Here is a 15,870-nt window from a genome sequence, read left to right as displayed (position 1 = left end):
CTGCATGGGACAAACTTTTTTAAAATGCATGATGCTAAAACCGATGAAGTGCTCACTGGGGAGTGACTATGTGTTGTATAGAGAGAGGGAAGTGGAGAACAAGATTTTATTGCTTGTCTGCAGTATGGCTGTCATGTAACCGCTTCTTGCTGAAAAAAAAATAACACCCAATGCAGGTTTGCTGGTCTTAAAGTTTGCCATGAAATGGAAATTGCATTCTTTTCTTTTGTATTTTCTTTCTTACTGTGAAATGAAGTGAAATGTCTTCTCGAACAAGAAAACATGTAGAGAGGGATGTGATTGTGTCCATTGAGAATTGACTGGATAGTTGTCAACTGCTGTAAATGTAAATAAAAGATGTAAATAAAAATAAAAATAGTGATATGCATGGATAAATAATTTATTTTAAAAAAACCTCATATTTAATTCACTAATATTTAAAGGGGTCATAGGATGCCCATTTTCCACAAGCTGATATGATTCTTTAAGGTCTGAATGAAAAGTCTGTAACATAGTTTGGTTAAAATTTCTCAATGGTAGTATAAAACACAGTTTTTACCCTGTCAAAAACAGCTCTGTCTACAGCACGCTGTTTTATTGCATTCCGCTTTAAATGCAAATGAGCTCTGCTGACCCTGCCCCTCTCTTCTAAGCCGTTTTCTGAGATACGTTAAACTTTTGATGCATTCATCGTGAAACTCGCTAATTAGCACATTATTAGGAAAGGCGATTTGCAAAGATTCATTAAAAAACCTTACACTCACTTCTTCTGGAGGTGAAACTGGATCACGAATGATTCGCACCAACATAGATGCATTTAGGTAGATCGGGGCGCATTCCCTTCAGAAACAAACGTAATCCACTGTGTCTTCAGCGACTCAGATGTCGGGAGTACATGACCACTGCTATGTTCATTATTGCATCCAACAATAGAACATCTCAATCGCGAGACATTCTTGTCTACATCTGGTCCAGCGTCGAAACAATGGCGGACTGATGACAGCTTATTCAGGGCGGGTCTAAGGTAGGACACAAGTCCAGTCTGTGCTGAAACGCCACTGTCAATCAAACTATAATGGGAGGGGCCTGTCTGTGTGACGTCACTGACGTCACTTTAACGAGATAAAAAAAAAAACACTGGGTGGATTTTATCATTATAGGGTGGTTGTGTACACACTGCCAACACGCATTTCAGTTCAAACAACTTGTAAAAGTGCATGTCGCATCCGATGACCCCTTTAGGACATCATGAAATCCAACTGACATTTCTTGTTTTTTGTATATAATATTGCAGTGTTTTTTTTACTATTTATCCATGCACATTATTAAATATTTTAATGATCATTAAAATCTGTGATGATGTGTTCAACGACTCAGGGAATGGACAACACCCTCTCCAGCAACCTGTCACTTTAATGAGATTGCAAGAATCGCAAACAACAATAATCCAATTGATTCCCGATGGAAAATTTAAAGGGATAGTTCACCCAAAAATGAAAATTCTGTCATTAATTACTTACCCTAATGTTGTTCCAGACCTTTGTTCATCTTAGGAAAAAAAATCAGATATTTTTGGTGAAACTGAATAGCTTTCTGACCCTGCAATAAACAGCAAGGGTTGTTTGCGTTCAGATCAAAGCACGTATATGCGTTGTGTTTACTCTCCAAAATGGTGCCAGGGTGACGTGGAGGAAACGAATTGTTAAATAAAGTCATTATTTTCGGTTTCTTTGCACATAAAAAGTATTCTCATAGTTTCGGAAAATTGAGCCACAGATGTCACATGGACCATTTTAACAATGTCCTTACTACATTTCTTTGCCTTGATCATGGTAGGACCCTTGCTGTCTGTGGGAGGATAAGAGAGCTCTCGTATTTCAACAAAAATATCCTTATTTGTGTTCAAAAATGAATAAAGGTCTTACAGGTTTGTAATGACATGAGGGTGACAGTATTTTCATTTTTTGGGTGAACTATCCTTTTAAATTCCACCCTACATTTTTTTCTTGTTAGGGAATCCGTTTCACTTGGATATACACCACAATGTTCGCAACCTCCATTTCATGCCGATGTGGTGACAAATCAGTTCCTCCCTCAAAATCAAGTCTCCATTAGGAGCCAAAGCAATCCTGCTGGCTCAAATAGCTTTTAATGGGAACTCTTTTAATGCCTGTTTACAATTCCTACAATGTTTACAATTCCTAAATTTTGTTTGAACTATGTTATAATGATCATTAATGTCTGTTTTAGTTAGCTTATCTACTAGCATATTCCTGAATGTCCTGATAGCTTAGTTTACGAATTTGCACTTACCCTACATGTATTTATAACAATCTTTAATGTAATCAAGTATTAAATGTATTTTAGTTATTAAATTAACATAGTAATGATATTCAATTATTGACATATTATTACTTACTAACAGTTTATCATTTGAAAGGAGTTACATCAAATTTGTTTTATTAAGCACTATATAATAAGCCATTATATTTTAAATTAAAATTATTTGTATGTACTTGATAGTAACTGATATCTGATGGAGAGCCAATTTTGGGAGGACCCAAACTGTCCCAAAACACCAACTTTAACAGGTCTCCCAATCTGTTTCGATGGTTTAAGAGGGTTTTTTTTTACACTAACACCAGCTAAGCCAGGCTGGGAGACCAGCTAAAACCAACAAGCTTAGGCTGGTTTAAACAATTTTTTTTTTCAGCATGGTTATCAGATTAGATTTTTATTTTTTTCAATGCACAGCATCTCTATATTTTTGCATGCTGTGTTTTGTATTTCTATCCCCCAGCCTCCAAGAGATACAGAAATCTGCTGACACCATTGTCCAAGACCCACTTGCCAAAGGGAGAGCAGGAGGAAAGGAAAGAGGGAGAGAGAGCGAGAGCGAGGGAGGGGGAGAGCGAGGTTATGAGGCAGCAGAGCAGTGAGGAAGGGAGGAGTAATGAGAGTGACAGAGAGTCCGATTGGGGTGGGCTCTCTCGTAATCAGAGAGAATACTGCAGCTCATGCTCAGATTTCCCATGCTGTTACCGGACGTGGCTCTGCAGCCCCTCTCTCTCTCTTTCTCACATGCACGCTGACATAAATGCACACACAGTGAACACGGACCTGTATCTCTGCGCTGAGGAGGCAACATCCTTTACTCTTTTTCTCTGTCCTCAGTTTACTGGCTCCTGTTTTTTAGGCAGTGCGTCAGAGGCTGTGCCACACCGATATGCCCGGTGAGACTGCACATCGGAGCGGCCCCACGCAGGGTCTTCTGGACTCTGGAGACACACAGTCAGAGCTGCCAGGACCAGGTAAGCAAACACACACCTCACAGCATGCTATGTGAGAGGCATAAGTGGAAGTACACAAAGGATGCTTAGCTCAAAGCATGTGTCTAATATAATTATCTGCTAGGACAGTAAGCCAGTAATCGGGAACACATCCAGCCGCACCCAGAAACATCATCCAGGATAGTCCTAAAAGAGCATTCTGTGCGCTAAGTGGTTGTAGTACACACACACACACACACATACACACACACACACAAACACACACTCCTCCTTCCTGCCTGCAATTACAAGAGCATGACACAGCATCACTCTCAGGACCCCAAGTTACAGCATCAGTTGGAATCAAGGCTGTTTAGGACAAGTGCATAGGTGTCCATAACATGCCTGCATGAAATGACATTGATCTGAGTTAAGATGCTTTAATATAAGATATAGATACCCATATGTTATGTACAAAAAATAAGAAATAACATTGTCAAAAATGACAGAGTATCTATTTATATTTTTTTTTACATAGAGCTTGATTAGTAGCTTTAACACAAACAGTTTTTTGTCTTATGCTAATGGTAGGTGGTTAAATTCTGGGCACTGAGTTGATTGTCATGATGCAGTGAATGCTTATCAAACTGTCTGCTGGGATGTTTTGGACTCTTAGGCTTATCACCTTTAAATTTGATTAATTAGCAAAAAAATGCACAATCCGCAAAAAGGCATGGAATTTTCCATTAAGCATATAGGCGCGCGTGTGTATGTGTGTGTTTGAACGAGTGGAAAGATTGCCCTAAAAAAGAGAACCCTCATGTGTGACAGTTTGTCGGCACTATCTTTAGATGACTAAACTAATAAGAAAGGGGACCTGGGACCTAGTGCTTGTAAAATTTGTAGTCATCTCAGTCAACTCTGGCTCTAAATCTGATATGTGTTGAATTGGGCATCACAAAACACAATGACATGATGGGGCAATGATGTTTGTGTTTAATGGTGATGGTATTGAATAGCATTGTGGAATATGATGTCATTTTTTGCAGGCCCACCTGGCGATGATGCAGTTTTGTGTATAATTTCTATTGTCAGCATTAAAATATATCTCAGAAAAGAATAAGTGGATCAGCTACAATACAATCCACACACATTTGTTACAAAAATAAGGGCTTTCCATTTTCAAATGATCTCTTTATTTCCATTTCCATTGTTATTGAACTGTGTTTGAATATTTAAAGGGATTGTGAAAGTACCAGAGATATTCTTTAATTGAATAATGTGTTGGAACTGTATGAGAGCTAGATAAGCTGAGTGGATGTTGATCTGGTTTGCATGGCCTGCTTCTATTCAGTCCCTCTCAATTACATCACACACACACACACACACACACACACCAAGGAATCAGACAGGTCAGACATTAGATGATCAGACAATTGGGGTTAATTTGTCTGCACTGAAGGCTGCACTGTAAAGCATGTATATTAACAAGGTCAGTTTCATACATAACCCACTGTGAGTTTTTCAGAATAAAATCTATGAAACGTGAACGTTTTTAGCTATGAAAGTATTATCAAAGCTTTATTTGTAGACAAGTATCATATTGCAGCAGACACAAGAGACCTACCATTGGGGAATGTATTGGTAAGATAACAGGGATGTTTCATCATTTAGATTCACTTGTCTCTAGGGGCAAAGCATTGTTCAGTCAGAAACTGCTTCAGAAAGTCTCATTAGCATTCATTTTAAATCTAAACAATGCATATCTTTCTTCACCTCAATCATTTTTATGTCAATGAACAGAATTTGATGTTTGACATCTGTTGAAATCAATGGAAAAGGAAAGATTTTGTAGAATGCCTCTCTTGCATCAGATATTCATCTGGACTTGCTGTATTACGAAAGTAAGCATACGGCATTTGATACGGCATTCGGAATGGTGATGCCTATTCACTTTCATTATTCCAGTTCTTGTTTAAGAGTAAAATCACAGGTTTTAGATTTTGGATCCAAAGAGGTGAACTCTAGCACCACCTGCTCATCCTACCTGGCAAACAGCAGGGGTCTGATAGCGAAGGGCAATCAAGAAGGAGGTCAGACATGCATACACAAACATAAGTCCATCTGCTGTTTTATTTGAGGAGGTGCTTTGAGCAGGTGTAACTTGGAGTAGGACTAAGTGCGCAAAACTTGCACATGCATGTACAAACAAAAAACATACTTCTGCCTTTCCCTCTAGTGATTTTGCACTGCAAATGACATTTTGAAGCAACAAAGGCCCCTCTCACTTGTGAACACTCACACACAGTGATTGCTTTGCATACAGCTCCAAAACAGTGCTGCCTTGTGCAGAAAACAGAAGGCATGACGTTATCTTTTTGAACCATGACTAAGCAGCACAATTAGCCTATAGTCTCTCTCTCACACACACAAACACACACACACACACACACAAATACTGTCAAGCATGCACACACACGCACAGTTTAGCTCAAATGGTTTGGGTGATGTGCACACACAATGATACACACTATTCTGGCACAATAAGATGGATCTGCCCTCTGGTGATTTTTTTAGGACACAGAAGTGGAGACAAGTGGGAGGGAATAAGATTGTGATACAGAGAAGGAAATTTAGAGAGAGTGATACATATGTTGAGAAGGGCAAAGAAGACAATGGACAAAAGGAAATAGGAAAAACTCAGAGGCAAACATCAATTTAAAGGAGTGTATAAAGAAGTGTGTGTGTGTGTGTGTGTGTGTGTGTGTGTGTACATAAGCAAGCCTACATTACTTCAGGTAATTTAGAACTGGAACTTTGCCTTTTAGTGTTGCTGATGTTTTCAGTTGCTCAGATTAATCGGCTTGCATGCCAAGTCTTTGATGTTGCAAGGACAAACTTAAAAAATCTTTATGTCCCAGTAACACATCAGTGGTGTATTTTCAAAAATCACATTTTTCAAAACCATTATGTGCACAGTGTTATATGTGGAACACATTGTTAAGCAGAAAAGCTGAAGATACAACATGTTAATGGTGATGTAGCAGTCTGAAACTGAGTCAACAAGAAGAGATTGTGATGATAATCCACATCAAGTCTATTGGAAGGTTATTGTGATCCTGGGAAAATTAAGGAGATTGATGCGAGAAGGGGGAAATAATCTAATAACTCCATTTTGCCATAGACTAACCTGTCAGATAATGAGTGCAGTGGGTGAAGAGCTGACAGGAACTACTCTGTGCTAATCGTGTTAGAAAAATTCAACACATTTAAATGCGCTGAATGTCATGTGAATGTCATGCATCTGTTGAGTGTAATGAGGTACATGACTGGCACTGCCTGTATCATAACTGCTATGACAGTTGACATTTCCAGGGTCGTCAACAATGAAGTGTTAGGTTAGGTATTTTAAAATAAACAGTTTCCCTAATTCAGTTATCTGAGTACATGTACCCACACATACACTCCATCCTTTTCATGTAAATACATTGTGTGTGCATATGGTGTTAGAAATCCAGAGAGGAAAAAGATTTCTGCTGACACTGCTGCTTATTTTGCTCTCTTTAAAATCCATGCTGTCTCTCTGAGTTTGCCATGCAGGCAAAAAAGAATCCTGTTTCTCAAAGATGTCCAATTACTCCCTGGACATTAAAATGCTCCCCACGGGGCTGACCATTCAGGCCTCATCACACCCCCACCAAAAACCCTCACTCCTCCTGAAGACAAGTACAATAGCTCAATCGTGATATCTTTAAGTTTGATCGGGACTTGTGGAAATTTATGGAATACTTGTGAAAGTTTATGTAGAAACACTTGTACCAAATGGCTATGGTATCACAACTTGCATAAGTATTTTTTGGCATGTAATATTATCCCACCCTATACGGTATATTACACTACTCTTGGATAGTACTGCTAGTTATCATATCCTGTGAAACAAATTCATTTGTTTTGCTAGATTTATTGCATACAGTTCATTTAAAAACTTAAAATGAATCTGCAGTTCAGATGACCTTTTGCAATGCTGTATTGAATATTTCAAACAGTGACATTTAAGTGGCAATACTATTCATGTTTGGGGCAAGACAGATGAATAAAAACAGATCAGCTGGCTGATTGATGTTTGGTGTCATTTCAGAATTCGTTTTCAAAAAGGATTTTTATAATATACTATATTGTCAGGATGTTTCTGATTTCCTTAAAAAAAAAAAAAAAAAAAAAACGTATAAAGATTTTGTTTGCCAAATAAATTTTCATGCAGAAATGTGTTATCTTAGTAATAAATCAATATTTTTTTTTTATATATGGGACAAAAAGTAATAACTCTTTTCCTTTCAATCTTTCAGATCTGTCTGGTCAAACATCCAGCTCTTCAGCCTCAACTCCAACAGACAGTGCCTCCAGTCCTTCTCCCAGCAGCCCTCCAAAACTCTCCCCACTATGTACTCCTTTTGGACCCCGCCTGGTAATGGCCAAACCAACCCCTTCTCCTCGCCCACAGCCTGAGGGTGCAAGTTTTGAATTAGAAGGGTATTCTGGAAATATCGGCCGACCAACAGGGCGGTTTGGTAGAGGAGCCTGCAGACGAGGTCCTATGAAAATGGAACGGATCAAAGTCCTGACTGGATCAGAAATAGAAAGCGACTTTCAAGAGCCAGAGACCATGGACTCAAGGGTGGTAATGGGGCAAGAGGCATTGCTGAGAAATATGGAGACACAAAGTGGAGTGCTTCTAGGAAAGGAGATAGGTCAAGAAACACCTAGTTCAGGACACCTGCCCTCAGAGCCTTCCATGAAATGTCATATTGGGCTAGATGAAAACGCAAAACTAGACACTGGTCAGGTGAGTTCTACTGTAGATCAGGTTAAGAGTTTGACTTCAGTTCCAGAACAAGAGAAATTCATAGGTCAGATACTTGAATATCAAGTCCTAGAGTCCAAAGTGAGAGATGCTGAATTGACAGACAGCAGTACTCTTTTTCCAGACAATGAGGGACAGCCAGTGTCTTTATCTCAGGGTGAAGTGCCTTCCTTGTCATTTTCCGAGCCTCATTATATTGTTGACCCACAACGCATTGGTGTTCTTCCAGGACTGGATCCTGATCGCTACTATACAGCCCCTTCCACCCCCATTAAGATGGCTTACTGCTCGCATCTCAAGCAACAATGGCGCCCAGGGAGCCCGAGTCAAAGTCCAGGTTCCCCAACTGATGAGTCTGATCTGTGCTCCCCTCCTACCTCTCCCTCTGGTTCCTACATGACTGCTGAGGGAGGCAGCTGGACTTCATACACCTCCAGCACCTCCCACTCATGCTCTCCAAACTTAACAGCTGAGGCAGAGTTGCAAGAAGCTCCTGCTTGCTATGTGGGTTGCCTCTCAGAGATTGGCGATGAGCTTGGAGATGATCGAACTGGTAACGAGAGGGATGCTTGTCTGGGTAAAGCTGATTTGCCAGAGTTGCTGGAAGATGTGCCTTGTGAAGTGGATATACTAACAAGGGACACCTGTAGTCCTCATTGGGTGACAGAACATGATTCCACACAAGAGAGCAGCAGGAGAAGAACAGACTGCCAGGAGGACACAAGGGTGTCTGAGGGCTCTCTGAGGCCTAGCGATTTCCAGAGAGCCCCTGATGCAACTCAAGCTTTTAGTGATCCACAACAAAGTCTTGAAATGGATTTCAATGCCTGTTTCTCAGAGCCATCTGTGAGCCTAACACCAGACAATAATGCAGCTGGAGCACTGGATACAGAGAGCAAAACCCCTGTCTCCCACTCTCCAGAGACTGCAGACATAAAAAGTAATAGCAGTAATAGTTTATATCTCGAGATAGGTTCCTCTGCTCCTCTGTTCCATGGCTATTCTAGAGAGGATGGGCTTGAGAGTGATGCAATGATTCCTGCTTCTATGTTGCCATTCCATGGAAGCCTGATATTCCAGGCAGATTCCATGGATATAATCCTGTTCCCCACTGATGATGAGCCGGGGAATGATGTGGATGCATATGCTGCTGGAGAGGAGGAAGCCGATGTAGATGAGTATGATGATGAGGAGGATGAAGATGAATGTGATGAAGAAGATGTGGATAATGACGAGGCAGAGCAACAAGAGGCAGCTTTGGGGGTTGGAAGGGAAGTAGAAGTCCCAAATGAAGATGACACCTCTGCATCTTTCCTAAATTCCCTTTCAGAGAACTCAATAAATGAGGGTGTAGATGAGTCCTTTGCTTATCAGGATGACACTGAGGACTCAATTGATTCCACGTCTTATAATGGGGATGAAAATGACCATCTGTACTGCACAGAGAAGCATGCTGAACTCTCCCAACAGTTCCCTGGGCCAGATGAACCTGTGCATTCAGTAAGCCATGCTAAACCCGAATCTTCTGGCAGTGACAGTGAATTGGAGATATCCTCTGGATCATCTGAGCGTCCACGTGTAGAACTGCAAGGGAATCTGGCAGACTGCAGTGTTCATGGTGAAAGTGTAATCGCACAACAATTTTCAGAAACAAAGTTGCTGAAGGGTGAGCTTTCAAAAGAATCAACTACAGAGATCAAAACAACTGATGAGAAAGGCAAACAGAGTACAGATCCCTCAACAGTCACGGTTACTTCAGAGAAAGGACAGCAGATTGCCACAGATGATCCAACATTATTTGTTGATCAAGACAAAGTCGAACAAAATAATAGGCCCGTTGATTCCTGTGTGGCAGGTGCTACAGCTGCTGACATGTGCTTCGAGATTAATGTAGATGATAGCCAGAATTTGGATCAGAAAACTGCAAATAGTATGGAGTTGGACACATCATTGCAGTTAGCAGAAACTGCAACCAATGACTTAAATAAAGGAGTCCCCCAACTAACATACCTGGATGACTGCAGCCCCACAAACATTCCAGTTTGTGCCTATCCTGAACTATGTGAGTTGCCAGATAACTTAACATCAACAGATGTTTTACCATTTGAACGTTCCATGAATCAAGATAATCTGACAGAGAATCAACCTGGCAATGATGATGTAAACCAAAGCTCTCAAAATATGTCCTGCTCCACATACAGCAGACTTGTCATTTCACCAAAGAAAGAGAACTCTGAGAGCAGTATGACAGAAAGGGAACTTTACCCTGACAGTTGGACACCAAGGGATCCCCTGTCTTTAGGTGAATGCTGTAACTTTGAGGCTGAAAATCTACTCATGTGTGAGATAGCTAGATCAGTGCACAGTAAAGATTTGCCAGTCACTCATAACATAGCCACTGGAGAAGACAACATGGCTGATGATGAGGACAACAACCGATATTGTGACCTCCAAGAGAAAATGGCTGACATTGATGTTGGTGTGGTTGAGTCAAACATTGCCAGCTGGAGATCGATTCAAGATCTTTCAGAGGCAGGAGGGGGTGAGGATGATGCAAATAATCTTCAAAATCCAGAGAGCAATCCGATTATACACTGCAGTCCTGATAAGGGTCTGGTGCCATCATGGAATGATCCAGAAAAAACTTGCACGCCCTTAATCCTGAGTGCTCCATCAGACCTTACATTGAATATGCTTTCAGATGATGGGAAAGATGGGAAAGATCAAACTCCAAATACAGAGTTCAACATTCCAGAGGGTTTATCTTCAGACACATTAAGGAAGGAAAGTGATGAAATAACTTCTGAACAGTCTCAGGATCTGGAATCTTGTCAAGAACCTGATAATGTCATGTTAACAGCAACCATCTCCCCAGAACGCACTGATCTTTGTGAATCTTCTAACAAAACAGTCATTTCTAACCAATCAGATAACCTTAGCCCAGTTTTAAATAAGGGTCATTCAAATTCTCAACAGATTACCTTAACAAGCACTGACTCTGTCTCGGAAAACAAGCTCACATTCAACTTGCAAGGAGGATCGTTTGGCACCTTCACATTCAGAAAGAAACCAACTGATATAAAGATTGTTGACCCCTCAGAATTAACAATTCTCCAACAGATTTCTGTCTCACATAAAGAGACAAATTCCTATGATGGGTCTTCAAATGAGGTTGTGGGGGAGAAAGTAATTCAGCTAAGAGCACACATCAAAAATGAAACAGTAACTGATGAAGCTAAAACCACTGACAGACAACTTCTTGAACAAGAGACTACAACTGACGTTCAGGATCAGGAGATAGATAAATCAGACTCCCATGAGAAGGGAAACGAGGGACTGAAAACATGTCAAAAGAGAGAAGAACAAGATTTTACAGAGAGTATTTCATTTCTGGAGCAGAACAAAGATCTTGATGATAATTCACATAAATCAGGTCTTTCTCAAGCTGACAGTGATGAGGCAACACCAAAAACAGCACAGATTGCTAATTCAAGTCATGCCACGAAACCAAAGGTAATTGATGCCCTTAAAACCAACATTGCAGATTTAGCCACAATGGACAATGAAAAGATCCAGTGCCAAGGAGAGAAAATGGAGACTACAGATAATCAAGCGCCAAGTTCTGATAGATTTTCAATGAGAGAGGAATTTGGTGAAACTCAGCAGAAAGAGGATGTCTCTATAACGGAGAACACCGAACTTGATCAAACACCAGAACAATCAATTTTTCACTCCCCTGACCCTATCTATATTGAGCCAAAAGAGCCTGTTCTTACAGAGCCAGTAGTTGTATCTCAGACAACAGACCTTACAAGGCCAGATGGGGAGAAAGAACTTCCAGACAGTTCTTTGAGCAGAGTAAGTTTGACAGAAAGCAAAAGAGACATCAATGACAATCACCTAGGGGGCTGTTCATCACTCAGGGTGGACAGCTCAGACCAGGACAGGGTCTCTCCAACATGTTCATCCACCATTGTCCAGGAGGAAGATCTCTCTACCCCCGTTCAGGAGTCACAGCCCATTCATGACATCTCCCAAACATCTGCTACCTTCTCACATACAGCTCCAGACAACAAACCCAACCAACCTGACTATCAAAGTCCCCTTCGGACTCCTGGAATAACCAGTTTGGAATCAGCAGCATGGGAAACAGAGAAACAAACACCAACTTTGGTTCCTATTCAAGACATGTTTGATCATGAAAGTGAGAGAACAGCCATGACGGCAAAACCATGCAGACATGAGAACCCTCCACGTAAGCTTTTGTTTGTTTACTTAGTTGTTGAGTTTGTTTCATCCTAGGAATCATTAGTATCTAACTGTAGACATGTCATGTGTTTTTTTCTTGAGTAGTATGCAAGGGACACCGAACAGAACAGTCCCAGTCCACAACATCCACTGGACAATTAGACAGTAACCATGACCAAAGAACACTGAATCAGTCAGATGAAAGAGAGATGCTCCCCTGCTTCAGTCCAAGACCAGACTCCCTCATAAAAATAAAGCATGCTGAGCGACAGAGCATAGAGCGAGATGTGTGCCCAATTAGCTACAGATCAAAAGGCCCAGAGGACTTGGATCTCCCCTTCAAAAACAATAGTATGTTCATGATCTGGTTTAGCCATAAGGCATCAGTATCTTTTCAAGTACCTTCTTTATGGTCTCTAGCAAAGCAATTTTAGTGTTTATTTGTTTTTCTTTCCCTTAGTAGGTTCAGGTAATGAAACAGACAGTGATGGCTCAGTACCTGAGCTAGAGGAACCCAGTGGGACATTGCTGAGACCCTCAAATCCACAGGTGGGCTGTAGATTCATGAGTGATCTTGAGTGAATTGAATAAAACTCAAAATTACGTCAAACTATCCCAGTTGCGTGTCTTACAATCAACTACTAGTTGGCATAGCAATAGTGCATGTTAACATACTAATGCTACTATGTTTATAAAGTAACCTTTGGCATGTAAAGTGTGAGTAAAGAAACATGCACACAACACTAAATGCTTTTTCTTATCTCGATTTAAAAAAATAACACTTAAGTGGAACTGGACAGCTATAAATGTTAAAAATTAAGTAAATTAAACAAGCAGCAATTAATTACTTGAGGGCGCAGAGCATTGGTTGGAAGCATCAAAGATAAACCTTGAGTCTAGTTGAGTCTACTGTATGAACAATGTGAGGTCCTACTATGCTCTCTTTATCCTTCATGTCGTCTTTTTTTCCATAGCTCTCGCACTCTCCTGCTGATGAGTCAGTGAGCAGAGCCAAACAGAGTCGAAGTGAGAAAAAAGCACGAAAGGTAGGACTGCAAATGCAGTTCCATGCCGTTTTAAGACTCACTGTATTGTGCAAAAAATCCCTAACCTACTCTCTCTTCCTCCATGTGGTTGTTATCATTACGGCGATGTCAAAGCTCGGGCTGAAACAGATCCACGGAGTGACACGCATCACCATTCGGAAGTCCAAGAATATTCTCTTTGTTATTACACGTCCAGATGTGTTCAAAAGCCCTGCCTCAGATATTTACATAGTCTTTGGAGAGGCCAAGGTTAGTATTTTGCCATAATTTTGTTTATTATTGCATATGCAAGGATATCTTCCAAAATCTGGCTACAGTGGCACAGATTTCCAATTGCAAGATGAATATTTATAAATTTATATCTGTTCATTGATCCTCATCTGTGCTTTCTGTCCGTCTCTTCTTCTCAGATTGAAGACCTGTCACAACAGGTACACAAGGCAGCGGCAGAGAAATTTAAGGTTCCTCTTGACCCTGCACCTCTGCCATCAGACATCACACCAAGCCTGACAATAAAAGAAGAGAGCGAGGAAGAAGAGGAGGTATAAATCTTCCATTTCCTCCATTTAAAGGATAGTTCACCCAAAAAATTAACATTCTGTCATCATTTACTCCGCTTCATCTCGTTCCAAACCTTTATGTCTTTCTTTTTTCTGTGATGAAATAATGTCAGTAAATAATGACATCATTTTTGAATGGCCCTTTCCTTTTAGAAATATGCTTGAATGAATAAAGCAGCTAAATTAAGATGAACCACATTCTCTTTGTCTGTTTGTAGCTGGATGAGGGTGGGCTGGAGCAGAGAGATATCGAGTTGGTGATGGCACAGGCCAACGTGTCTCGAGCTAAAGCAGTCCGTGCACTGCGCCACAACAAGAATGACATCGTCAATGCCATTATGGTGAGTGATTGCTTTTGTATTAGCCATTCAGCATTTGTACATTCAGTGTAATGCCTAATTTTTCACTAGATTCCCTCTAATTCAAAATCCTATAAAAACGGGACTATAATAGAGTCCCGCTTACATGTACTGTATTTTGTTTGTTTTGGACCTCACATAGACATTTTATTGTTCCTAAATCAAGTAAACAAACTAACCCAAATCCTATTTTTGCCACTTTTAACTCTGAAAATAATTTTGTCCCTTTTTATAAGAGGTCATCAGATGCGACATGCACTTTTACAAGTTGTTTGAACTGAAATGTGTGTTGGCATTTTTTTTTTTGTGTGTGTTTTTTGTGTTTAAGATCAACTTAGTGTTTTTTTTTTTTATCTCATTAAATCATTTCCACCTTCTCAAATCGAGCCGATTTCAGATGCCTGTCTGTGTGACCTCACACAGACAGACCCCTCCCACGATTGTTTGATTGACAGTACCATTTCAGCACAGACTGGACTGGTGTCTTACTTTAGACCTGCCCTGAGTGAGCTGTCATCAGTCCACCGACTCTGGAGCAGTTGTAGACAAGAATGTCTCCTAAGAGATAACGTTATTTTGCTGTTGGATGCAATAATGAACATAGCAGTCGTCATTTACTCCTGACATCTGAGCCACTGAAGACAAGGTAGATTACATTTGTTTCTGAAGGGAATGCGCCCCCGATCTACCTAAATGCATCTATGTTGGTGCGAATCATTCGTGATCCAGCTTCACCTCCAGAGGATTGAGTGTAAGGTTTTTTTAATGAATCTTTGAAAATCGCCTTTCCTAGTTAGCGAGTTTTGCGATGAAGAGTTTGGCGCGGTGAGCAGAGCTCATTAGCATTTAAAGCGGAACGCAATAAAACAGCGTGCTGTAGACAGAGCTGTTTTTGACGGTAAAAACTGTCTTTTACACTACCATTAAGAAATTTTAACTAAACTATGTTACAGACTTTTCATTAAGACCCTAAAGAATCATATCAACTTGTGGAAAATGGGCATCCGATGACCCCTTTAAGTGACTGCTATTAAAACAAGTTTTGTTTTGTTTTAGTTTTGAGGTGTTACCGTGTTCCTGTTTGTGAGGACATTATCAGTCATTTAGTTCCTGTAAACACAGCGATGGCTCACAAATATAAGCAAACCATTTGATTGCTATTTACATTTCATCTTTTGTATCTGTTCTCAGGAGCTGACCATGTAAAAGAGGAAAAGACTTCTTCCCACCCCCTTGCGTGTTTTCTTCCCCAAGTAATGCTGCTATATTGCGCCGCCCAAACTCCTGCTGAAATAAATCTGTTACAACCAGAGCTGTTCGTTTCCCAACATTATCTATGAATCATATAAATGCACCCTACATACAAAAATGTATCGTTATACATTTTGAACAAATTTTAATATTGCCTTAAGGCTCAAATGGTAGATCAGAGGATTGTAGAAATAAATGCTCCTATCCTCAAAGCTGATGGCTTGAATCTGACCTGAAGTTGTTGTTTTTTTTACTGTCCCCTGGGGTACATGTACT

General features: G+C 40.4%; 1 protein-coding gene across 2 annotated transcripts; it reads left to right on the top strand.

Moving 5' to 3' along the window:
• The first annotated feature begins 2,979 nt into the window (after positions 1-2,979).
• On the top strand, positions 2,980-15,825 carry LOC109081068. Of its 2 annotated transcripts, none has more exons than XM_042741098.1 (9): positions 2,980-3,311; positions 7,616-12,385; positions 12,484-12,729; positions 12,842-12,927; positions 13,353-13,423; positions 13,526-13,673; positions 13,835-13,966; positions 14,203-14,325; positions 15,535-15,825. In XM_042741098.1, exons 1-9 carry the CDS (start codon positions 3,227-3,229, stop codon positions 15,547-15,549), a joined length of 5,676 nt encoding a protein of 1,891 aa, XP_042597032.1. In that variant the 5' UTR covers positions 2,980-3,226; the 3' UTR covers positions 15,550-15,825. The 2 variants fall into 2 exon arrangements, with proteins under 2 accessions (XP_042597032.1, XP_042597031.1); XM_042741097.1 differs by having other exon boundaries at positions 2,981-3,311; positions 12,839-12,927.
• Positions 15,826-15,870: the final 45 nt, after the last annotated feature.

This window comes from Cyprinus carpio, chromosome B16 (genome assembly GCF_018340385.1).
Source record: "Cyprinus carpio isolate SPL01 chromosome B16, ASM1834038v1, whole genome shotgun sequence".
Lineage (NCBI taxonomy): Eukaryota > Metazoa > Chordata > Actinopteri > Cypriniformes > Cyprinidae > Cyprinus > Cyprinus carpio.
Note: the sequence above shows the minus strand (reverse complement) of the source record. Positions and strands in the feature narration are given on the sequence as shown.